General features: G+C 44.2%; 1 protein-coding gene across 2 annotated transcripts in view; it reads right to left on the bottom strand.

The window, feature by feature from the left end:
- Window positions 1–27,836, bottom strand: part of LOC121534166 (ras-related protein Rab-6B) — a 143,329-nt gene that overhangs the window by 43,601 nt on the left and 71,892 nt on the right. For both annotated transcript variants that reach the window (XM_041840694.2, XM_041840695.2), the window contains exons 5-6: window positions 24,005–24,116; window positions 4,990–5,083 (exon numbers count right to left, since the gene is read on the bottom strand). In XM_041840694.2, coding sequence (XP_041696628.1) covers window positions 4,990–5,083; window positions 24,005–24,116 — 206 coding nt within the window. The remainder of the gene's footprint in view (window positions 1–4,989; window positions 5,084–24,004; window positions 24,117–27,836) is intronic.

Raw genomic sequence — 27,836 nt, 5'->3', positions numbered from 1 at the left:
TCTACTGTTCTCTCTACTGTTCTCTCAGTGCTTTACTCTGTCTACTGTTCTCTCTACTGTTCTCTCAGTCCTTTACTCTGTCTACTGTTCTCTCTACTGTTCTTTCAGTCCTTTACTCTGTCTGCTGTTCTCTCTACTGTTCTCTCAGTCCTTTACTCTCTCTGCTGTTCTCTCTACTGTTCTCTCAGTCCTTTACTCTGTCTACTGTTCTCTCTACTGTTCTCTCAGTCCTTTACTCTGTCTACTGTTCTCTCAGTCCTTTACTCTGTCTACTGTTCTCTCTACTGTTCTCTCTACTGTTCTCTCAGTGCTTTACTCTGTCTACTGTTCTCTCTACTGTTCTCTCAGTGCTTTACTCTGTCTACTGTTCTCTCTACTGTTCTCTCAGTCCTTTACTCTCTCTACTGTTCTCTCAGTGCTTTACTCTGTCTACTGTTCTCTCAGTGCTTTACTCTGTCTACTGTTCTCTCTACTGTTCTCTCAGTCCTTTACTCTCTCTACTGTTCTCTCAGTGCTTTACTCTGTCTACTGTTCTCTCTACTGTTCTCTCAGTCCTTTACTCTGTCTACTGTTCTCTCTACTGTTCTCTCAGTCCTTTACTCTGTCTGCTGTTCTCTCTACTGTTCTCTCAGTCCTTTACTCTCTCTGCTGTTCTCTCTACTGTTCTCTCAGTCCTTTACTCTGTCTACTGTTCTCTCTACTGTTCTCTCTACTGTTCTCTCAGTCCTTTACTCTGTCTACTGTTCTCTCTACTGTTCTCTCAGTCCTTTACTCTGTCTACTGTTCTCTCTACTGTTCTCTCTACTGTTCTCTCAGTGCTTTACTCTCTCTACTGTTCTCTCAGTGCTTTACTCTGTCTACTGTTCTCTCTACTGTTCTCTCAGTGCTTTACTCTGTCTACTGTTCTCTCTACTGTTCTCTCAGTGCTTTACTCTGTCTACTGTTCTCTCTACTGTTCTCTCAGTCCTTTACTCTGTCTACTGTTCTCTCTACTGTTCTCTCAGTGCTTTACTCTGTCTACTGTTCTCTCTACTGTTCTCTCAGTGCTTTACTCTGTCTACTGTTCTCTCTACTGTTCTCTCAGTGCTTTACTCTGTCTGCTGTTCTCTCTACTGTTCTCTCAGTCCTTTACTCTCTCTACTGGTCTCTCTACTGTTCTCTCTACTGTTCTCTCAGTCCTTTACTCTGTCTGCTGTTCTCTCTACTGTTCTCTCAGTCCTTTACTCTCTCTGCTGTTCTCTCTACTGTTCTCTCAGTCCTTTACTCTGTCTACTGTTCTCTCTACTGTTCTCTCAGTCCTTTACTCTGTCTACTGTTCTCTCAGTCCTTTACTCTGTCTACTGTTCTCTCTACTGTTCTCTCTACTGTTCTCTCAGTGCTTTACTCTGTCTACTGTTCTCTCAGTCCTTTACTCTCTCTGCTGTTCTCTCTACTGTTCTCTCAGTCCTTTACTCTGTCTACTGTTCTCTCTACTGTTCTCTCAGTCCTTTACTCTCTCTACTGTTCTCTCTACTGTTCTCTCAGTGCTTTACTCTGTCTACTGTTCTCTCAGTGCTTTACTCTGTCTACTGTTCTCTCTACTGTTCTCTCAGTCCTTTACTCTGTCTACTGTTCTCTCTACTGTTCTCTCAGTCCTTTACTCTGTCTGCTGTTCTCTCTACTGTTCTCTCAGTCCTTTACTCTCTCTGCTGTTCTCTCTACTGTTCTCTCAGTCCTTTACTCTGTCTACTGTTCTCTCTACTGTTCTCTCAGTCCTTTACTCTGTCTACTGTTCTCTCTACTGTTCTCTCTACTGTTCTCTCAGTCCTTTACTCTGTCTACTGTTCTCTCTACTGTTCTCTCTACTGTTCTCTCAGTGCTTTACTCTGTCTACTGTTCTCTCTACTGTTCTCTCAGTCCTTTACTCTGTCTACTGTTCTCTCTACTGTTCTCTCTACTGTTCTCTCAGTGCTTTACTCTCTCTACTGTTCTCTCAGTGCTTTACTCTGTCTACTGTTCTCTCTACTGTTCTCTCAGTGCTTTACTCTGTCTACTGTTCTCTCTACTGTTCTCTCAGTGCTTTACTCTGTCTACTGTTCTCTCTACTGTTCTCTCAGTCCTTTACTCTGTCTACTGTTCTCTCTACTGTTCTCTCAGTGCTTTACTCTGTCTACTGTTCTCTCTACTGTTCTCTCAGTGCTTTACTCTGTCTACTGTTCTCTCTACTGTTCTCTCAGTGCTTTACTCTGTCTACTGTTCTCTCTACTGTTCTCTCAGTCCTTTACTCTGTCTACTGTTCTCTCTACTGTTCTCTCAGTGCTTTACTCTGTCTACTGTTCTCTCTACTGTTCTCTCAGTCCTTTACTCTCTCTGCTGTTCTCTCTACTGTTCTCTCAGTCCTTTACTCTGTCTACTGTTCTCTCTACTGTTCTCTCAGTCCTTTACTCTGTCTACTGTTCTCTCTACTGTTCTCTCTACTGTTCTCTAAGTCCTTTACTCTGTCTACTGTTCTCTCAATGCTTTACTCTGTCTACTGTTCTCTCTACTGTTCTCTCAGTGCTTTACTCTGTCTACTGTTCTCTCTACTGTTCTCTCTACTGTTCTCTAAGTCCTTTACTCTCTCTACTGTTCTCTCTACTGTTCTCTCTACTGTTCTCTCAGTCCTTTACTCTGTCTACTGTTCTCTCTACTGTTCTCTCTACTGTTCTCTCAGTCCTTTACTCTGTCTACTGTTCTCTCTACTGTTCTCTCAATGCTTTACTCTGTCTACTGTTCTCTCAGTCCTTTACTCTGTCTACTGTTCTCTCTACTGTTCTCTCTACTGTTCTCTCAGTCCTTTACTCTGTCTACTGTTCTCTCAATGCTTTACTCTGTCTACTGTTCTCTCAGTCCTTTACTCTGTCTACTGTTCTCTCTACTGTTCTCTCTACTGTTCTCTCAGTGCTTTACTCTGTCTACTGTTCTCTCTACTGTTCTCTCAGTCCTTTACTCTGTCTACTGTTCTCTCTACTGTTCTCTCTACTGTTCTCTCAATGCTTTACTCTGTCTACTGTTCTCTCAGTCCTTTACTCTGTCTACTGTTCTCTCTACTGTTCTCTCAGTGCTTTACTCTGTCTACTGTTCTCTCTACTGTTCTCTCAGTCCTTTACTCTCTCTGCTGTTCTCTCTACTGTTCTCTCAGTCCTTTACTCTGTCTACTGTTCTCTCTACTGTTCTCTCAGTCCTTTACTCTGTCTACTGTTCTCTCTACTGTTCTCTCTACTGTTCTCTAAGTCCTTTACTCTGTCTACTGTTCTCTCAATGCTTTACTCTGTCTACTGTTCTCTCTACTGTTCTCTCAGTGCTTTACTCTGTCTACTGTTCTCTCTACTGTTCTCTCTACTGTTCTCTAAGTCCTTTACTCTCTCTACTGTTCTCTCTACTGTTCTCTCTACTGTTCTCTCAGTCCTTTACTCTGTCTACTGTTCTCTCTACTGTTCTCTCTACTGTTCTCTCAGTCCTTTACTCTGTCTACTGTTCTCTCTACTGTTCTCTCAATGCTTTACTCTGTCTACTGTTCTCTCAGTCCTTTACTCTGTCTACTGTTCTCTCTACTGTTCTCTCTACTGTTCTCTCAGTCCTTTACTCTGTCTGCTGTTCTCTCTACTGTTCTCTCAGTGCTTTACTCTGTCTACTGTTCTCTCTACTGTTCTCTCAATGCTTTACTCTGTCTACTGTTCTCTCTACTGTTCTCTCAATGCTTTACTCTGTCTACTGTTCTCTCTACTGTTCTCTCTACTGTTCTCTCAGTGCTTTACTCTGTCTACTGTTCTCTCTACTGTTCTCTCAGTCCTTTATTCTCTACTGGTCTCTCTCCTGTACTGTGAAGACAGCTGGGAACAGATAATTAACTAGTATTATATTGTATCTGTAGGCGTACTCTCTGTATCAAGCCAAGGGATGCTGGTGAGTCTAACTGCGACCCTCCCACTCATCAGACAGCCATCCAACAGTTCTCTCTTTAGCTCACCTCCTGTGATAAAAGCCTTCTGAGTCCAACCAAGCCCTATTCTCCATTCTCTTACCAATACTTTACACTAGTCACAGTGTTTTCATTATAAATAAGGGACTAATGAGTCAGAGCAAAATGTGAGAAATTACTAATTCATGCGTAACTGGACTGTTTCCTGTCAACACTGACAGTGACAGATACTATATAATCAGTATACTGTATATTTGGTTCATGCATGAATCCAACCTAGAACTATAGTGTTGCCAACACTCAGTGAGGGTTCAAACCCACTGACTCAGTGAGGGTTCAAACCCCCTGACCCAGTGAGGGTTCAAACCCCCTGACCCAGTGAGGGTTCAAACCCCCTGACTCAGTGAGGGTTCAAACCCCCTGACTCAGTGAGGGTTCAAACCCCCTGACCCAGTGAGGGTTCAAACCCACTGACTCAGTGAGGGTTCAAACCCCCTGACCCAGTGAGGGTTCAAACCCCCTGACCCAGTGAGGGTTCAAACCCCCTGACTCAGTGAGGGTTCAAACCCACTGACCCAGTGAGGGTTCAAACCCATTGACTCAGTGAGGGTTCAAACCCCCTGACCCAGTGAGGGTTCAAACCCACTGACCCAGTGAGGGTTCAAACCCATTGACCCAGTGAGGGTTCAAACCCCCTGACCCAGTGAGGGTTCAAACCCACTGACCCAGTGAGGGTTCAAACCCCCTGACCCAGTGAGGGTTCAAACCCCCTGACTCAGTGAGGGTTCAAACCCCCTGACTCAGTGAGGGTTCAAACCCCCCTCAGCCAGTGGAATCACATAATAGGTCAGGGGTATTCAAATCTTCCCCTGGAAGTCTGGACTGCTGCTGCGTGTCTGTTCTACCTGATCATTCATTGCACCACCTGGTGTCGCAGGTCTGAATCAGTCCCTGATTAGAGAGAAATAATGAAAAAAAAAAACAGTGGAACTGGCTTCGAGATCCAGAGTTGAGTTTGAGGAATATAGAGGGGACGTTACATCACACACCTGTTTGACGTTGTAGCCTGTCTTGGCGCTGGTCTCAATAAACATGACACTGAGCTCCTTGGCCCGCTGTTCTCCTTCCTCTATGGTGATCTGCCTGGGAGGGAGAATTATTAGGTTCAGTTATCATACATCATTATGACATTTAACAACATAAAGGTGAAAGATTGGGACCGACTGGTTAAGGAGGTATTCTACAGTACAACAGACTTGGTAGGGACCGACTGGGTAAGGAGGTATTCTACAGTACAACAGACTTGGTAGGGACCGACTGGGTAAGGAGGTATTCTACAGTACAACAGACTTGGTAGGGACCGACTGGGTAAGGAGGTATTCTACAGTACAACAGACTTGGTAGGGACCGACTGGTTAAGGAGGTATTCTCACAGTACAACAGACTTGGTAGGGACCGACTGGGTAAGGAGGTATTCCTACAGTACAACAGACTTGGTAGGGACCGACTGGGTAAGGAGGTATTCTACAGTACAACAGACTTGGTATGGACCGACTGGGTAAGGAGGTATTCTACAGTACAACAGACTTGGTAGGGACCGACTGGGTAAGGAGGTATTCTACAGTACAACAGACTTGGTAGGGACCGACTGGTTATGGAGGTATTCTACAGTACAACAGACTTGGTAGGGTCCCACTGGGAACAGGCATTTGATTGAGTTGTCAAATAACATGAATTCAATGTGAAATCCCCAAAAATGTTCACCATGTCATTGGATTTGGGTTAAGAGTTGCATGAAAAAAATTCAAACTTCCTTTACGTTGATGACGTTTTGTTAATCAAATCAGTTTTCCACATTTATTCAATGTCATCACATTGCTTTTTTTTTGTTGAAATGATGTGGAAGCAACGTTGATTCAACCAGTCTGTGCCCAACTGGGAAGTACTGTAGTCTACAGACTACAGCTACCAACAATCAGCCACATTATTCATTCACTCACTGGGCAGCACTGTCTGCCAGCACTCTCCCACTCTCCTAACATTAACTGATGGTGAAGCTGATTAATTTGGTTGTGGCCTGAGAAACTAATGAATTACTGCCTATTACTATAACTCTCTAATGAATTAGTCTGAGCTCCTGGGGATGGGAGAAAGGGGCAGTGTCAGGTGACAGAATGTAGCGACTAAATCTGGCATATTCATGTACAAATGTTGATTAATTTGCAATGGCCCTGTCAAAGAAAACCTATTAAGTAAAGTAGATGAGCATCAGCAATCCCTCACGTTTGAGGATGATCTCTTCTTCATAGGCTTTAGGTGGCTAGCTTGGTTTATTGGTTGGTTGAAGGTATTAGCATCAGCAATCCCGCAAGGGTTCATAGTATATGGTCAGGTGTACATGGACAAGGACAATAACATCCTGCTGACTACACAGACCAGCCTAGTAGCTAAACCAACTGTGTTACAATCACAGACCAGCCTGGTAGCTAAACCGACTGTGTTACAATCACAGACCAGCCTGGTAGCTAAACCAACTGTGTTACAATCACAGACCAGCCTGGTAGCTAAACCGACTGTGTTACAATCACAGACCAGCCTGGTAGCTAAACCGACTGTGTTACAATCACAGACCAGCCTGGTAGCTAAACCGACTGTGTTACAATCACAGACCAGCCTGGTAGCTAAACCGACTGTGTTACAAGCACAGACCAGCCTGGTAGCTAAACCAACTGTGTTACAATCACAGACCAGCCTGGTAGCTAAACCAACTGTGTTACAATCACAGACCAGCCTGGTAGCTAAACCAACTGTGTTACAATCACAGACCAGCCTGGTAGCTAAACCGACTGTGTTACAATCACAGACCAGTTACAATCACAGACCAGCCTGGTAGCTAAACCGACTGTGTTACAATCACAGACCAGCCTGGTAGCTAAACCGACTGTGTTACAATCACAGACCAGCCTGGTAGCTAAACCAACTGTGTTACAATCACAGACCAGCCTGGTAGCTAAACCAACTGTGTTACAATCACAGACCAGCCTGGTAGCTAAACCAACTGTGTTACAATCACAGACCAGCCTGGTAGCTAAACCAACTGTGTTACAATCACAGACCAGCCTGGTAGCTAAACCAACTGTGTTACAAGCACAGACCAGCCTGGTAGCTAAACCGACTGTGTTACAATCACAGACCAGCCTGGTAGCTAAACCAACTGTGTTACAATCACAGACCAGCCTGGTAGCTAAACCAACTGTGTTACAATCACAGACCAGCCTGGTAGCTAAACCGACTGTGTTACAATCACAGACCAGCCTGGTAGCTAAACCAACTGTGTTACAATCACAGACCAGCCTGGGAGCTAAACCAACTGTGTTACAATCACAGACCAGCCTGGTAGCTAAACCGACTGTGTTACAATCACAGACCAGCCTGGTAGCTAAACCGACTGTGTTACAATCACAGACCAGCCTGGTAGCTAAACCGACTGTGTTACAATCACAGACCAGTTACAATCACAGACCAGCCTGGTAGATAAACCGACTGTGTTACAATAAAAGACCAGCCTGGTAGCTAAACCGACTGTGTTACAATCACAGACCAGCCTGGTAGCTAAACCAACTGTGTTACAATCACAGACCAGCCTGGTAGCTAAACCGACTGTGTTACAAGCACAGACCAGGCTGGTAGCTAAACCAACTGTGTTACAATCACAGACCAGCCTGGTAGCTAAACCAACTGTGTTACAATCACAGACCAGCCTGGTAGCTAAACCAACTTTGTTACAAGCACAGACCAGCCTGGTAGCTAAACCAACTGTGTTACAATCACAGACCAGCCTGGTAGCTAAACCGACTGTGTTACAAGCACAGACCAGCCTGGTAGCTAAACCGACTGTGTTACAACACCCACTGTAGCTAAACCAACTGTGTTACAATCACAGACCAGCCTGGTAGCTAAACCAACTGTGTTACAATCACAGACCAGCCTGGTAGCTAAACCAACTTTGTTACAAGCACAGACCAGCCTGGTAGCTAAACCAACTGTGTTACAAGCACAGACCAGCCTGGTAGCTAAACCGACTGTGTTACAAGCACAGACCAGCCTGTGGTTTTCGGGGACAGGCAGGCAGGCTGGCAAGGTGCTGTAACCAGTCTGGCGTCTTGGTTCTCCTCAGCACAGCACAGAGAGAATCACAACAGCACAGAGAGAATCACAACAGCACAGAGAGAATAACAACAGCACAGAGAGAATCACAACAGCACAGAGAGAATCACAACAGCACAGAGAGAATCACAACAGCACAGAGAGAATCACAACAGCACAGAGAGAATCACAACAGCACAGAGAGAATAACAACAGCACAGAGAATCACAACAGCACAGAGAGAATCACAACAGCACAGAGAGAATCACAACAGCACAGAGAGAATCACAACAGCACAGAGAGAATCACAACAGCACAGAGAGAATAACAACAGCACAGAGAGAATCACAACAGCACAGAGAGAATAACAACAGCCAGGGTTGAGTCCCAAATGGCACCCTATTCCCTAAGCAGGGCTCAACTTGATTGAACGTTTACTACCACTTTCTGTTGACATGCATGTCCTCTGAGGGTTTAGGAGTGCTATTCTTGACAGAACAGATTCATAATGACCTACAGTATCTAAATGAATTCTGAAATATAATTTGTTGTGAAACACATTCATCATAACAAGCTACAGTTGAAGTCGGAATTTTTACATACACTTAGGTTGGAGTCATTAAAACTCGTTTTTCGACCACTCCACACATTTCTTGTTAACAAACTATAGTTTTGTCAAGTCGGTGAGGACATCTACTTTGTGCATGACACAAGTAATTTTTCCAACAATTGTTTACAGACAGATTATTTCACTTATAATTCACTGTATCACAATTCCAGTGGGTCAGAAGTTTACATACACTAAGTTGACTGTGCCTTTAAACAGCTTGGAAAATTCCAGAAAATGATGTCATGGCTTTAGAAGCTTCTGATAGGCTAATTGATATCATTTGAGTCAATTGGAGGTGTACCTGTAGATGTATTTCAAGGCCTACCTTCAAACTCAGTGCCTCTTTGCTTGACATCATGGAAGAATCAAAAGAAATCAGCGAAGACCTCAGAAAAAACATTGTAGACCTCCACAAGTCTGGTTCATCCTTGAGAGCAATTTCAAAACGCCTGAAGGTACCATGTTCATCTGTTCAAACAATAGTACGCAAGTATAAACACCATGGGACCACGCAGCCGTCATACCGCTCAGGAAGGAGACGCGTTCTGTCTCCTAGAGATGAACGTACTTTGGTGCAAAAATCAATCCCAGAACAACAGCAAAGGACCTTGTGAAGATGCTGGAGGAAACAGGTACAAAAGTATCTATATCCACAGTAAAACGAGTCCTATATCAACATAACCTGAAAGGCCGCTCAGCAAGGAAGAAGCCACTGCTCCAAAACCGCTATAAAAAAGACAGACTACGGTTTGCAACTGCACGTGGGGACAAAGATCGTACTTTTTGGAGAAATGTCCTCTGGTCTGATGAAACAAAAATAGAACTGTTTGGCCATAATGACCATCGTTATGTTTGGAGGAAAAAGGGGGATGCTTGCAAGCCGAAGAACACCATCCCAACCGTGCAGCACGGGGGTGGCAGCATCATGCTGTGGGGGTGCTTTGCTGCAAGAGGGACTGGTGCACTTCACAAAATAGATGGCATAATGAGGAAGGAAAATTATGTGGATATATTGAAGCAACATCTCAAGACATCAGTCAGGAAGTTAAAGCTTGGTCGCAAATGGGTCTTCCAAATGGACAATGACCCCAAGCATACTTCCAAAGTTGTGGCAAAATTGCTTAAGGACAACAAAGTCAAGGTATTGGAGTGGCCATCACAAAGCCCTGACCTCAATCCTATAGAACATTTGTGGGCAGAACTGAAAAAAGCGTGTGCGAGCAAGGAGGCCTACAAACCTGACTCCAGTTACACCAGCTCTGTCAAGAGGAATGGGCCAAAATTCACCCAACTTATTGTGGGAAGCTTGTGGAAGGCTACCCGAAACGTTTGACCCAAGTTAAACAATTTAAAGGCAATGCTACCAAATACTAATTGAGTGTATGTAAACTTCTGACCCACTGGGAATGTGATGAAAGAAATAAAAGCTGAAATAAATCATTCGCTCTACTATTATTCTGACATGTCACATTCTTAAAATAAATAAAGTGGTGATCCTAACTGACCTAAGACAGGGAATTTTTACTAGGATTAAATGTCAGGAATTGTGAAAACGGAGTTTAAATGTATTTGGCTAAGGTGTATGTAAACTTCCGACTTCAACTGTAGCTATTGTAACTAAATTACCTTCTCAGATCTAAAAAAAAAAAAGATATATGTTACTGGGAAAAAGCATGACTTAAATCAAACAGTATCATTAAAAGGTGAGAAGAAGCAAACTGTCAGCTTTAAGAAACGCATGGGGGATATTCTGTACTAGATATTAATCTGGCTCTGGAGCTCTATTTACTGTATACTACCACCTGACAGTGGTGCTATCTCTGGAGCTCTATTCACTGTATACTACCACCTGACAGTGGTGCTATCTCTGGAGCTCTATTCACTGTATACTACCACCTGACAGTGGTGCTATCTCTGGAGCTCTATTCACTGTATACTACCACCTGACAGTGGTGCTATCTCTGGAGCTCTATTCACTGTATACTACCACCTGACAGTGGTGCTATCTCTGGAGCTCTATTCACTGTATACTACCACCTGACAGTGGTGCTATCTCTGGAGCTCTATTCACTGTATACTACCACCTGACAGTGGTGCTATCTCTGGAGCTCTATTTACTGTATACTACCACCTGACAGTGGTGCTATCTCTGGAGCTCTATTCACTGTATACTACCACCTGACAGTGGTGCTATCTCTGGAGCTCTATTCACTGTATACTACCACCTGACAGTGGTGCTATCTCTGGAGCTCTATTCACTGTATACTACCACCTGACAGTGGTGCTATCTCTGGAGCTCTATTCACTGTATACTACCACCTGACAGTGGTGCTATCTCTGGAGCTCTATTCACTGTATACTACCACCTGACAGTGGTGCTATCTCTGGAGCTCTATTCACTGTATACTACCACCTGACAGTGGTGCTATCTCTGGAGCTCTATTCACTGTATACTACCACCTGACAGTGGTGCTATCTCTGGATACATGACTGTACAATACCTCTGGGTTATCCCAGCATTCTATATTCATCATCAGTGCCTTCGGAAAGTATTCAGATCCCTTGACTTTTTCCACATTTTGTTACGCTACAGCCTTATTCTAAAATGCATTAAAAAAAAAAATCCTCAGCAATCTGCACACAATACCCCATAATGACAAAGCGAAAACAGGTTTAGAATGTTTTAGCAAATGTATTACAAACAAAAAACAGAAATACCTTATTTACATAAGTATTCAGACCCTTTGCTATGAGAATCGAAATTGAGCTCAGGTGCATCCTGTTTCCATTGATCATCATTGGGATGTTTTTACAACTTGATTGGAGTCCACCTGTGGTAAATTCAATTGATTGCACTTTTATTGAATTTTTTTACATTTTAGTCATTTACAGTTAGTGAGTGCATACATTTTCATACTGGCCCCCCGTGGGAATCGAACCCACAACCCTGGCGTTGCAAGCGCCATGCTCTACCAACTGAGCTACACAGTTTGGAAAGGCACACACCTGTCTATATAAGGTCCCACAGTTGTCAGAGCAAAAACCAAGCCATGAGGTCGAAGGAATTGTCCGTAGTGCTCAGAGACAGGATTGTGTCGAGGCACAGATCTGGGGAATGGTACCAAAAAATGTCTGCAGCATTGAAGGTCCCCAAGAACACAGTGGCCTCTGTCATTCTTAAATCAAAGAAGTTTGGAACCACCAAGACTCTTCCTAGAGCTGGTCGCCTGGCCAAACTGAGCAATCGGGGGGAAAGGGCCTTGGTCAGGGAGGTGAGCAAGAATTCAGGATCGAGGCAAAGATGAACGGAGCAAAGTACAGAGAGATCCTTGATGAAAACCTGCTCCAGAGTGCTCAGGACTTCAGACTGGGGCGAAGGTTCACCTTCCAACAGGACAACGACCCTAAGCACACAACCAATACAACGCAGGAGTGGCTTCGGTACAAGTCTCTGAATGTCCTTGAGTGGCCCAGCCAGAGCCCGGACTTGAGCCCGGAATTCATACCGATTGAAGATCTCTGGAGAGACCTGAAAATAGCTGTGCATCAACGCTTCCCATCCAAACTGACAGAGCTTGAGAGGATCTGCAGAGAAGAATGGGAAAATCTCCCCAAATACAGGTGTGCCAAGCTTGTAGCGTCATACCCAAGAAGACTCGAGGCTGTAATCGCTGCCAAAGGTGCTTCAACAAAGTACTGAGTAAAGGGTCTGAATACTTATGTAAATTTGATATTTCCGTTTTTTGCATAAATGTATAAAAACTTGTTTTTGCTTTGTCATTATGGGGTATTGTGAGGAAAAAAACAATTTAATGAATTTCAGAATAAGGCTGTAACGTAACAAAATGTGGAAAAAGTCAAGGGGTCTGAATACACTGTAGGCCTACCCTAGCTCGTCAGGTCCACTGAGGAGGAGGAGGAGGAGGAGGAGGAGGAGCAGAAGAAGAAGAAGAAGAAGAAGAGGAAGAAGAAGAAGAAGGAGAAGAAGAGGAAGAAGAAGAAGAAGAAGAAGGAGAAGAAGAGGAAGAAGCAATAACATCATCACATTGCAATAAGCTGCATCCTAGACACCCACACCAGTCCTGGCAGCACAGGCAGGTCTCTGCTGATAAAGTCTATCCCATCAGGTTGTGGAGAAGGCTGAAGGAAGTCGTACGCCTAGCTCCTTACGAAATTCATTCTAAGGCCTAGATTCAATCAGATTAGGCGTTAACCCGGCGAAAGCAGACACCCGCATAGCGGATGTTTTGGCGTGTCGGAGGAGTAACTGCGATGGAGGTGTAACTACGTTGGAGGCTTGAAATCGGCGAGCAGCTGCTCTTGCGATCATTGTCACGAAGCCACACCCGCCCCACTTGCATTAGAAGTTCAGAATGAAAAAGTGTAGATATGTAGAAATAGTGTATAGAAATAATGTATAGAAATAATGACGCTCAAATTGAAAAATCATTAAAGAAAATGAAGAGGATTTCTATCATCCTAATGTAAATTAAGTTTCTATATGGAGGTGTAGATTACATCACATTCCAGTGTTCAAACATGTAAAAAAGGCTGCATGGGATTTCTGTTAATGCGACTCCGTGCAGCCAATGGCAATGTCCGCTTTAGGTATAATGCCAGGAGCCACTTGTGGATTGGACAGCTCTAAGGCAGTTCCACCTCCGACACCGTCAGAACAACCGCTGTGCGGATGTTGGCTAAAGCGGATCTGAATGAATCAAGCCCTTAATCTTAATTTTTAAGGTGATGACTGCACTTTCCTTCTTAACACAATACCACAATGAATGTAAGTCCACATGTCAAAGGAAAAACTATGACGCCCCACGGGGGGTTCGAACTTATGTGGCAAGTGGTGAAAAGTGTCAGGAACTCAACCTGGTCTCAGAGCATTTTGTATTATCCTGTACGTAAATCCGACACAGTCCATTAGTATGAGATGTTACGTTTCGTATGGTACAATATACAAATCACAGGAGGCTGGTGGCACCTTAATTGGGGAGGACAGGCTCATAGAAATGGCTGGAACAGAATAAATGGAATGGCATTCCATTCACTCCATTCCAGCCATTATTATGAGCCGTCCTCCCCTCAGCAGCCTCCTGTGATGCAAAAGTATGTGGACACCCCTTCTAATTAGTGGATTCGGCTATTTCAGCCACACCCATTGCTGACAGGTGTATAAAATCGAGCACACAGCCATGCAATCTCCATAGACAAACATTGGCAGTAGAATGGCCTTACTGAAGAGCTCACTGACTTTCAATATGGCACCATCATAGGATGCCACCTTTCCAACAAGTTAGTTCGTCAAATTTCTGCCCTGCTAGAGCTGCCCCGGTCAACTGTAAGTGGTGCTATTGTGAAGTGGAAACGTCTAGGAGCAACAACGGCTCAGCCGCGAAGTGGTAGGCCACACAAGCTCACAGAACGGGACCGCTGAGTGCTGAAGTGCGTAGGACGCAAAAACCGATTGTCCTCGGTTGCAACACTCACTACCGAGTTCCAAACTGCCTCTGGAAGTAACGTCAGCACAAGAACTGTTCGTCGGGAGCTTCATGAAATGGGTTCCCATGGCCGAGCAGCCGCACACAAGTCTAAGATCACCATGCGCAATGCCAAGCGTCGGCTGGAGTGGTGTAAAGCTTGCCGCCATTGGACTCTGGAGCAGTGGAAACGCATTTTCTGGAGTGATTAATCACGCTTCACCATCTGGCAGTCCGACGGACGAATCTGGGTTTGGCAGATGCCAGGAGAACGCTACCTGCCCCAATGCATAGTGCCAACCGTAAAGTTTGGTGGAGGAGGAATAATGGTCTAGGGCTGTTTTTCATGGTTCGAGTTAGGCCCCTTAGTTCCAGTGAAGGGAAATCTTAACGCTACAGCATATAATGGCATTCAAGACGATTCTGTGCTTCCAACTTTTTGTCAACAGTTTGGGGAAGGCCCTATCTTGTTTCAGCATGACAATGCCCCCGTGGACAAAGCAAGGTCCGTACAGAAATGGTTTGTCGAGATCGGTGTGGAAGAACTTGACTGGCCTGCACAGAGCCCTGACCGTAACCCCATCTAACAACTTTGGGATGAATTGGAACGCCGACTGCGAGCCAGGCATAATCGCCCAACATCAGTGCCCGACCTCACTAATGCTCTTGTGGCTGAATGGAAGCAAGTCCCCGCAGCAATGTTCGAACATCTAGTGGAAAGCCTTCCCAGAAGAGTGGAGGCTGTTATAGCAGCAAAGGAGAACCAACTCCATAATAATGCCCATGATTTTGGAATGAGATGTTCGACGAGCAGGTGTCCACATACTTTTGGCCACGTAGTGTATGTATTATGGTATGTATTAATTTGTGGATGTCCATCACCCATTTCGTATGATATGTTATGGATTACAATTCGTATTATATGTTACGAATTTTGCCAAACAAATGAATACTAGCTAGGTGGCTTACGTTAGCTAGCTGGCTAATGTTAGCTGGGCTAGGGGTTAGGGTTAAGTTTAGGACTTGTTAAATGGTTAAGATTAGGGTTAGGGGAAGGGTTAGCTAACATGCTAAGTAGTTGCAAAGTAGCTAGAAAAAAAGTAGTAAGTAGTTGAAAAGTTGCTAATTAGCTAAAATGCTAAAGTTGTCCGTGATGAGATTCGAACTTGGAACCTTTGGGTTGCTAGACGTTTGCATTATAAGCCCACCCCACCCTACTTTTGTTTTTGCCTTAAGTAACCATCTGTCTTATGTAACCTTACCAAAACTTAACATATCATACTAATTTGAGTGTCCCGGGTTTTCTTTTAGCACGTTACGAGGGCACTATGTTCATCCACCTCTGGCCTGCTAGCCCCCCCCTACCTCTACGGAAGCACAGTTCCCGCTCAGCCCAGTCAAAGCTATTCGCTGCTCTGGCACCCCAATGGTGGAACGAGCTCCCCCATGACGCCAGGACAGCGGAGTCACTGACCACCTTCCGGAGACACTTGAAACCCTACCTCTTTAAGGAATACCTGGAATAGTATAAAAGTAATCCTTCTACCCCCCACCCCACATAAAAAAATAAATAAAAAAAAGTGGAGGTCCTACTGGCTATCATAAGTTGAATGCACCAATTTGTAAGGCGCTCTGGAAAAGAGCGTCTGCTAAATGACGTAAATGTACGTGTAAATGTACGTGTAGTCTATGAGACCGGGCTGAGGAACTAGGCATCCTATCACCGTGTTTTCATCATGTGATGCAGTTAAATTTGAGTATCAGAATGTGCCGGTGGACTTCTGGTAAGGATGCATTAGTGAAAAAGTTACCGGGGATATAACGATGTGCTCAGCTGGCCATCCTCAGCATCGTGGCTGATTTGGCCAGGTTGGCCTTTGAGAAAAGCTAGCAGCCAGCCATTTTAGACCAATGGTTTTTTAACAATGGTCTAAGCAAAAGTTCACAAGTATGGCGCCCCAGAGGGTTTCACTCTGCGTTGTGTTGCATTGGATTTGACCGAAACCTATAGCTTTTAATTTAGTCAAGAAAGTTATTTTCTTTGCCGTGTTGTCTTGCAGTATTAGTTAAAGGCCTTGTTGCAAACAGAATGGATGATTTGAAGTGATAAAAAAAAAAATACAGTCTTCTTTTCACTTTGTCATAAAGGTCAGTAATGTGGAGTTAATGCAATGTTGTTGTATTTTTTGTACTTTCAAGTATTGTTGTGGCAGAATCATGTTATGTGTATGCGAACTCCATCTAGTTAAGACTGTGTGCCTGAACAGAGTGTATGCAAATAACCCTTTAAGTTTCATTTCCATGGACTCTCTCCAAGCATCAGATACTCCCACTGAAATATGATGAATCACAGACATTGACAGACCTCAGATAATGTAGAGAGGCAGGGTAGGGGGGCAGTCACTAGAATACAAAGCATACAAGACTGTGTTGAACATTGGTGAAAAGGTATGGTGAGAATGTCCCCTGTAAACTCAATTGATTGAAACACTGATTGTAACTTATGTGGCCTATATCATATGATGCAAAACGCATCATACAGGGATGATTTCTGTATTTTGGAAGTTACATATCTTGAGAACTTGATTGCTGACAAGCAAAACATTTTGGGAATATGTCAACAATGGAGTAGTGAAACAAATACCAAAGGATAGTTTTTGGTGGAGTTTTCCTTTAACACACTGCACCATGGCTACAGGACAGCCTTAACACACTGCAACATGGCTACAGCACAGCCTTAACACACTGCAACATGTCTACACACCAGCCTTAACACACTGCAACATGGCTACAGGACAGCCCAGCCTTAACACACTGCAACATGTCTACAGGACAGCCCAGCCTTAACACACTGCAACATGGCTACAGGACAGCCCAGCCTTAACACACTGCACCATGGCTACAGCCCAGCCTTAACACACTGCAACATGGCTACAGGACAGCCCAGCCTTAACACACTGCAACATGTCTACACACCAGCCTTAACACACTGCAACATGTCTACAGGACAGCCCAGCCTTAACACACTACAACATGGCTACAGCCCAGCCTTAACACACTGCAACATGGCTACAGCCCAGCCTTAACACACTGCAACATGGCTACAGCCCAGCCTTAACACACTGCACCATGGCTACAGGACAGCCCAGCCTTAACACACTGCAACATGGCTACAGGACAGCCTTAACACACTGCAACATGGCTACAGGACAGCCTTAACACACTGCAACATGGCTACAGCCCAGCCTTAACACACTGCACCATGGCTACAGGACAGCCTTAACACACTGCAACATGGCTACAGGACAGCCTTAACACACTGCAACATGGCTACAGCCCAGCCTTAACACACTGCAACATGGCTACAGGACAGCCCTTAACACACTGCAACATGGCTACAGCCCAGCCTTAACACACTGCAACATGGCTACAGCCCAGCCTTAACACACTGCAACATGGCTACAGGACAGCCTTAACACACTGCAACATGGCTACAGCCCAGCCTTAACACACTGCACCATGGCTACAGGACAGCCTTAACACACTGCAACATGGCTACAGGACAGCCTTAACACACTACACCATGGCTACAGGACAGCCCAGCCTTAACACACTGCAACATGGCTACAGGACAGCCCAGCCTTAACACACTGCAACATGGCTACAGGACAGCCCAGCCTTAACACACTGCAACATGGCTACAGGACAGCCCAGCCTTAACACACTGCAACATGGCTACAGGACAGCCCAGCCTTAACACACTGCAACATGGCTACAGGACAGCCTTAACACACTACAACATGGCTACAGGACAGCCCAGCCTTAACACACTACAACATGTCTACACACCAGCCTTAACACACTGCAACATGGCTACAGGACAGCCTTAACACACTGCAACATGTCTACACACCAGCCTTAACACACTGCAACATGGCTACAGCCCAGCCTTAACACACTGCACCATGGCTACAGGACAGCCCAGCCTTAACACACTGCAACATGTCTACACACCAGCCTTAACACACTGCAACATGGCTACAGGACAGCCTTAACACACTGCAACATGTCTACACACCAGCCTTAACACACTACAACATGGCTACAGCCCAGCCTTAACACACTGCAACATGGCTACAGCCCAGCCTTAACACACTGCAACATGGCTACAGCCCAGCCTTAACACACTGCAACATGGCTACAGCCCAGCCTTAACACACTACAACATGGCTACAGCCCAGCCTTAACACACTGCAACATGGCTACAGCCCAGCCTTAACACACTGCACCATGGCTACGGGACAGCCCAGCCTTAACACACTGCAACATGGCTACAGCCCAGCCTTAACACACTGCAACATGGCTACAGCCCAGCCTTAACACACTGCAACATGGCTACAGCCCAGCCTTAACACACTGCAACATGGCTACAGGACAGCCCAGCCTTAACACACTGCAACATGGCTACAGGACAGCCCAGCCTTAACACACTGCACCATGGCTACAGGACAGCCCAGCCTTAACACACTGCAACATGTCTACAGGACAGCCTTAACACACTGCACCATGGCTACAGGACAGCCCAGCCTTAACACACTGCAACATGGCTACAGGACAGCCTTAACACACTGCAACATGGCTACAGCCCAGCCTTAACACACTGCAACATGGCTACAGGACAGCCCAGCCTTAACACACTACAACATGGCTACACACCAGCCTTAACACACTGCAACATGGCTACAGGACAGCCTTAACACACTACAACATGGCTACAGGACAGCCCACCTTAACACACTACAACATGGCTACACACCAGCCTTAACACACTGCAACATGGCTACAGGACAGCCTTAACACACTGCAACATGTCTACACACCAGCCTTAACACACTGCAACATGGCTACAGCCCAGCCTTAACACACTGCACCATGGCTACAGGACAGCCCAGCCTTAACACACTGCAACATGGCTACACACCAGCCTTAACACACTGCAACATGTCTACACACCAGCCTTAACACACTGCAACATGTCTACACACCAGCCTTAACACACTGCAACATGTCTACACACCAGCCTTAACACACTGCAACATGTCTACAAGACAGCCCAGCCTTAACACACTGCAACATGTCTACACACCATCCTTAACACACTGCAACATGTCTACACACCAGCCTTAACACACTGCAACATATCTACAAAATAGCCTTTTGCTCTTATTAATATCTCATGTGGTAGCTAGCTGATCTAATCCCTGTCCTACAGTCTGATCTAATCCCTGTCCTACAGCCTGATCTAATCCCTGTCCTACAGTCTGATCTAATCCCTGTCCTACAGCCTGATCTAATCCCTGTCCTACAGCCTGATCTAATCCCTGTCCTACAGCCTGATCTAAACCCTGTCCTACAGTCTGATCTAATCCCTGTCCTACAGTCTGATCTAATCCCTGTCCTACAGTCTGATCTAATCCCTGTCCTACAGTTTGATCTAATCCCTGTCCTACAGCCTGATCTAATCCCTGTCCTACAGCCTGCTCTAATCCCAGTCCTACAGCCTGCTCTAATCCCTGTCCTACAGCCTGATTTAATCCCAGTCCTACAGCCTGATATAATCCCTGTCCTACAGCCTGCTCTAATCCCTGTCCTACAGCCTGATCTAATCCTTGTCCTACAGCCTGATCTAATCATTGTACTACAGCCTGATCTAATCCCTGTCCTACAGCCTACTGTAATCCCTGTTCTACAGCCTGCTCTAATCCCTGTCCTACAGCCTGATCTAATTCCTGTCCTACAGCCTGATCTAATTCCTGTCCTACATCCTGCTTTAATCCTTGTACTACAGCCTGATCTAATCCCTGTCCTACAGCCTGATCTAATCCCTGTCCTACAGCCTGATCTAATCCCTGTTCTACAGCCTGCTCTAATCCCTGTCCTACAGCCTGCTTTAATCCCTGTCCTACAGCCTGATCTAATTCCTGTCCTACATCCTGCTTTAATCCCTGTCCTACAGCCTGATCTAATCCCTGTCCTACAGCCTGATCTAATCCTTGTCCTACAGCCTGATCTAATTCCTGTCCTACATCCTGCTTTAATCCCTGTCCTACAGCCTGATATAATCCCTGTCCTACAGCCTGCTCTAATCCCTGTCCTACAGCCTGATCTAATCCTTGTCCTACAGTCTGCTCTAATCCCCATCCTAAAGCCTGCTCTAATCCCTGTCCTACACCTGATCTAATCCTTGTTCTACAGCCTGATCTAATTCCTGTCCTACATCCTACTGTAATCCCTGTTCTACAGCCTGATCTAATCCCTGTCCTACAGCCTGCTCTAATCCCTGTCCTACAGCCTGATCTAATCCTTGTCCTACAGTCTGCTCTAATCCCCATCCTACAGCCTGCTCGAATCCCTGTCCTACACCTGATCTAATCCTTGTCCTACAGCCTGATCTAATTCCTGTCCTACATCCTACTGTAATCCATGTCATACAGCCTGCTCTAATCCCTGTCCTACAGCCTGATTTAATCCCAGTCCTACAGCCTGATATAATCCCTGTCCTACAGCCTGCTCTAATCCCTGTCCTACAGTCTGATCTAATCCCTGTCCTACAGCCTGATCTAATCCCTGTCCTACAGCCTGCTCTAATCCCTGTCCTACAGCCTGCTCTAATCCCAGTCCTACAGCCTGCTCTAATCCCTGTCCTACAGCCTGATTTAATCCCAGTCCTACAGCCTGATATAATCCCTGTCCTACAGCCTGCTCTAATCCCTGTCCTACAGCCTGATCTAATCCTTGTCCTACAGCCTGATCTAATCATTGTACTACAGCCTGATCTAATCCCTGTCCTACAGCCTACTGTAATCCCTGTTCTACAGCCTGCTCTAATCCCTGTCCTACAGCCTGATCTAATTCCTGTCCTACAGCCTGATCTAATTCCTGTCCTACATCCTGCTTTAATCCTTGTACTACAGCCTGATCTAATCCCTGTCCTACAGCCTGATCTAATCCCTGTCCTACAGCCTGATCTAATCCCTGTTCTACAGCCTGCTCTAATCCCTGTCCTACAGCCTGCTTTAATCCCTGTCCTACAGCCTGATCTAATTCCTGTCCTACATCCTGCTTTAATCCCTGTCCTACAGCCTGATCTAATCCCTGTCCTACAGCCTGATCTAATCCTTGTCCTACAGCCTGATCTAATTCCTGTCCTACATCCTACTGTAATCCCTGTCCTACAGTCTGCTCTAATCCCCATCCTACAGCCTGCTCGAATCCCTGTCCTACACCTGATCTAATCCTTGTCCTACAGCCTGATCTAATTCCTGTCCTACATCCTACTGTAATCCATGTCATACAGCCTGATCTAATCCTTGTCCTACAGCCTGATCTAATCCCTGTCCTACAGCCTACTGTAATCCCTGTTCTACAGCCTGCTCTAATCCCTGTCCTACAGCCTGATAAAATCCTTGTCCTACAGCCTGCTCTAATCCCCGTCCTACAGCCTGCTCTAATCCCTGTCATACAGCCTAATCTCTGACCTACAGCCTGATCTAATCCCTGTCATACAGCCTAATCTAATCCCTGACCTACAGCCTGATTTAATCCCTGTCATACAGCCTAATCTAATCCCTGACCTACAGCCTGATCTAATCCCTGTCATACAGCCTAATCTAATCCCTGACCTACAGCCTGATCTAATCCCTGTCCTACAGCCTGATCTAATCCCAGTCCTACAGCCTGATCTAATCCCTGTCCTACAGCCTGATCTAATCCCAGTCCTACAGCCTGATCTAATCCCAGTCCTACAGCCTGATCTAAACCCTGTCCTACAACCTGATCTAATCCCTGTCACACAGCCTGATCTAATCCCAGTCACACAGCCTGATCTAATCCCAGTCCTACAGCCTGATCTAATCCCTGTCATACAACCTGATCTAATCCCTGTCCTACAGCCTGCTCTAATCCCAGTCACACAGCCTGATCTAATCCCAGTCCTACAGCCTGATCTAATCCCTGTCATACAGCCTGATCTAATCCCTGTCACACAGCCTGATCTAATCCCAGTCACACAGCCTGATCTAATCCCAGTCCTACAGCCTGATCTAATCCCTGTCATACAACCTGATCTAATCCCTGTCCTACAGCCTGCTCTAATCCCTGTCATACAGCCTGATCTAATCCCTGTCATACAGCCTGATCTAATCCCTGTCCTACAGCCTGCTCTAATCCCTGTCATACAGCCTGATCTAATCCCTGTCATACAGCCTGATCTACATTTTACATTTACATTTTAGTCATTTAGCAGACGCTCTTATCCAGAGCGATTTACAGTTAGTGAATTATTTTTTTTTTATACTGGCCCCCCGTGGTAAACGAACCCACATCCCTGCCGGCCAAACCCTCCCCTACCTTGGACGACGCTGGACCAATTGTGCGCCGCCCATGGGTCTCCTGGTCGCGGCCGGCTGCGACAGAGCCTGGACTCGAACCAGGATCTCTAGTGGCACAGCTAGCACTGCGATGCAGTGCCTTAGACCACTGCGCCACTCGCCATCTAATCCCTGTCCTACAGCCTGATCTAATCCCTGTCATACAGCCTGATCTAATCCCTGTCATACAGCCTGCTCTAATCCCTGTCATACAGCCTAATCTAATCCCTGTCCTACAGCCTGATCTAATCCCTGTCATACAGCCTAATCTAATCCCTGTCATACAGCCTGATCTAATCCCTGTCATACAGCCTGATCTAATCCCTGTCATACAGCCTGATCTAATCCCTGTCCTACAGCCTGATCTAATCCCTGTCCTACAGCCTGCTCTAATCCCTGTCCTACAGCCTGAAACAGCTTTTATCTGCCGTTATGGCCGCCTTCCTTGAATGTTAATTGACTGATCCAGTCAGTCTGACTCAGGAAACTGCCTTGCACAGCACTTTTTATCTGCCTTCCCTAGATCAATTAGACACTGGGTGTGCGTCCCAAATGGCACCATATTCCCTATATAGTGCACTACTTTTGACCAGGTTTGTGTCAGAATTAGTGCACTATGCAAGGAATAGGGTGCTATTTGGGATCTATCCTCTGGCTCTGAGACGTGAGCGGTGGGAGTATCAGCTGCAGGAGCGGTAGGGGCGTGTCCTAACCTATCCTCAGACAGCTCTGCCTGCCATGTTAACGACCCTGTAAACACTATTATTACTGCGCAGGCTAGAGACGCTGACCATCACTATGAAGTTGGGTTTGTCTTCGTCCCAAATGGGCACCCTATTCCCCGTTATAGTGCTTTACTTTACCCGTAGGGCCGCCTGGTCAAACGTAGTGCACTTTCAAGGGAATAGGGTGCCATTTGGTCTCGTGTGGCTCAGTTGGTAGAGCGTGGCGCTTGCAACGCCAGGGTTGTGGGTTCGATTCCCACAAGGGAACAGTATGGGGAAAAAATATAAAAAATGTATGCACTCACTGATGTGAGTCGCTCTGGATGAGTGCGTCTGCTAAATTATTTAAACACTTAAAAATATAAATATATATTGGATATAATAGGCTTTGTGTGTGGTGGTTTAGCATGGCCTGTACCAGCCAGAGGTGTCATTGGGTTCGTTGGATACAGATAGAGAGACAGACTGAGGCATACCACTCTATGTCTTCATGTTTAATTAAATGTGTCTGAAGCCTGAAAAACACCAACTAAAAGCCTTGTCACTCCCCCGGTCCATAAATAAGACCCTTGCTTTTTAACACAGCATGACATGCATGTGGCTCCTACCACAGTCCTCATCATCCGTCTAAGGCTGCTACAGAAATCATGACCGAATGTAACACTTCATACCTCTTATCTCCCAAGTCTGTTTTGTTGCCGACGAGCATGATAATGACATCACTTCCTCTCTCTGTTCTGACATCATCGATCCATTTGGAAGTTTGCTGGAAGGAGTTCACATCTGTTGAGGAATAGCAGAAGCAAAATGGTATTTCAAGTGGATTCAATATCAGATATTGTTTAAACTTGCCTTTTGCCAAAAACTGGTTACGCATACAATGTATACAGACACACTGAATAAATTCAATATTCACAAATGTAATTTGCATATCACCTCAGATATAAGATGAAAATAACAAATGTTAGACAATTTCTAAGTGGGTTTGGTAGATTCCACGTACTATTCAGATAGTATTTGATACTATTCCTATCAATCCATTCCTATTGACTTGACACACCCCTCTTCCATTCAGAACGCAGGACTGGGTGTCCCTGTGATCAAAGGCTGTACCACATCACAGGGAATTGACAAGGAACACCCACTGCTCCTTCGCTTCAAGGTGAAACGAAAACACAGCCTTCTGGGAAGGGAGCCACGTTAGCTATACAATTAGCTTAACTGTTCATCTCCTGAGGGTTAGGGTCTTAAAGATGACCGTGTGTGTGTGTGTGTGTGTGTGTGTGTGTGTGTGTGTGTGTGTGTGTGTGTGTGTGTGTGTGTGTGTGTGTGTGTGTGTGTGTGTGTGAGTGTGTGTGTGTGTGTGTGTGTGTGTGTATGTGTGTGTGTGTGTGTGTGTGTGTGTGTGTGTGTGTGTGTGTGTGTGTGTGTGTGTGTGTGTGTGTGTGTGTGTGTGTGTGTGTGTGTGTGTGTGTGTGTGTGTGTGTGTGTGTGTGTGTGTGTGTGTGTGTGTGAGAGTGTGTGTGGTCTTAAACATGACCGGCTCCACTCCATCACAAACATATTAAACCACTGCCTCTGATGGACTCAATGGGATCTGAGACAATACAAATGTCACAGTTTATTGTGGAGAACAGAGAAACAACCTGATCAAATCTACAAGGACTGACTTACATGGTTATAGACTGACTTCCATGGTTATAGACTGACTTACATGGTTATAGACTGATTTACATGGTTATAGACTGATTTACATGGTTAGACTGATTTACATGGTTATAAACTGACTTCCATGTTATAGACTGACTTACATGGTTATACTGATTTACATGGTTATACTGATTTACATGGTTATAGACTGACTTACATGGTTATAGACTGACTTACATGGCTATAGACTGACTTACATGGTTATAGACTGACTTACATGGTTATAGACTGACTTCCATGGTTATACTGATTTACATGGTTATACTGATTTACATGGTTATAGACTGACTTACATGGTTATAGACTGACTTACATGGTTATAGACTGACTTACATGGTTATAGACTGACTTCCATGGTTATACTGATTTACATGGTTATAGACTGACTTCCATGGTTATAGACTGATTTACATGGTTATAGACTGACTTACATGGTTATAGACTGACTTCCATGGTTATAGACTGACTTACATGGTTATAGACTGACTTACATGGTTATAGACTGACTTACATGGTTATAGACTGACTTACATGGTTATAGACTGATTTACATGGTTATAGACTGACTTACATGGTTATAGACTGACTTACATGGTTATAGACTGATTTACATGGTTATAGACTGACTTACATGGTTATAGACTGACTTACATGGTTATAGACTGACTTACATGGTTATAGACTGATTTACATGGTTATAGACTGACTTACATGGTTATAGACTGACTTACATGGTTATAGACTGACTTACATGGTTATAGACTGATTTACATGGTTATAGACTGACTTACATGGTTATAGACTGACTTACATGGTTATAGACTGACTTACATGGTTATAGACTGATTTACATGGTTATAGACTAACTTACATGGTTATAGACTGACTTACATGGTTATAGACTGACTTACATGGTTATAGACTGATTTACATGGTTATAGACTGACTTACATGGTTATAGACTGACTTACATGGTTATAGACTGACTTACATGGTTATAGACTGATTTACATGGTTATAGACTGACTTACATGGTTATAGACTGATTTACATGGTTATAGACTGACTTACATGGTTATAGACTGACTTACATGGTTAAAGACTGACTTACATGGTTATAGACTGACTTACATGGTTATAGACTGACTTACATGGTTATAGACTGATTTACATGGTTATAGACTGACTTACATGGTTATAGACTGACTTACATGGTTATAGATTGACTTACATAGTTATAAACTGACTTGCATGGTTACACTGATTTACATGGTTATAGACTGATTTACATGGTTAGACTGATTTACATGGTTATAGACTGACTTACATAGTTATAAACTGACTTGCATGGTTACACTGATTTACATGGTTATAGACTGATTTACATGGTTAGACTGATTTACATGGTTATAGACTGACTTCCATAGTTATAGACTGACTTACATGGTTATAAACTGACTTGCATGGTTACACTGATTTACATGGTTATAGACTGATTTACATGGTTAGACTGATTTACATGGTTATAGACTGACTTACATGGTTATAGACTGACTTACATGGTTATAGACTGATTTACATGGTTATAGACTGATTTACATGGTTATAGACTGATTTACATGGTTATAGACTGACTTACATGGTTATAAACTGACTTGCATGGTTACACTGATTTACATGGTTATAGACTGACTTACATGGTTATAGACTGACTTACATGGTTATAGACTGACTTACATGGTTATAGACTGACTTACATGGTTATAGACTGACTTACATGGTTACAGACTGATTTACATGGTTAGACTGATTTACATGGTTATAGACTGACTTACATGGTTATAGACTGATTTACATGGTTATAGATGATTTACATGGTTATAGATGACTTACATGGTTATAGACTGATTTACATGGTTATAGACTGATTTACATGGTTATAGATGACTTACATGGTTATAGACTGATTATGAACTGATTTACATGGTTATAGACTGACTTACATGGTTAAAGACTGACTTACATGGTTATAGACTGATTTACATGGTTATAGACTGACTTACATGGTTAAAGACTGACTTACATGGTTATAGACTGATTTACATGGTTATAGACTGACTTACATGGTTAAAGACTGACTTACATGGTTATAGACTGATTTACATGGTTATAGACTGACTTACATGGTTATAGACTGATTTACATGGTTATAGACTGACTTACATGGTTATAGATGATTTACATGGTTATAGACTGATTTACATGGTTATAGACTGATTTACATGGTTATAGACTGACTTCCATGGTTATAGACTGATTTACATGGTTATAGACTGACTTACATGGTTATAGACTGATTTACATGGTTAGACTGATTTACATGGTTATAGACTGACTTACATGGTTATAGACTGATTTACATGGTTATAGATGATTTACATGGTTATAGATGACTTACATGGTTATAGACTGATTTACATGGTTATAGACTGATTTACATGGTTATAGATGACTTACATGGTTATAGACTGACTTACATGGTTATAGACTGATTATAGACTGATTTACATGTTATAGACTGATTTACATGGTTATAGATGACTTACATGGTTATAGACTGACTTACATGGTTATAGACTGATTATAGACTGATTTACATGTTATAGACTGATTTACACGGTTATAGACTGATTATGAACTGATTTACATGGTTATAGACTGACTTACATGGTTAAAGACTGACTTACATGGTTATAGACTGAATTACATGGTTATAGACTGACTTAGATCGTT

This window comes from Coregonus clupeaformis, chromosome 20, assembly GCF_020615455.1.
Source record: "Coregonus clupeaformis isolate EN_2021a chromosome 20, ASM2061545v1, whole genome shotgun sequence".
Taxonomy (NCBI): domain Eukaryota; kingdom Metazoa; phylum Chordata; class Actinopteri; order Salmoniformes; family Salmonidae; genus Coregonus; species Coregonus clupeaformis.
Note: the sequence above shows the minus strand (reverse complement) of the source record. Positions and strands in the feature narration are given on the sequence as shown.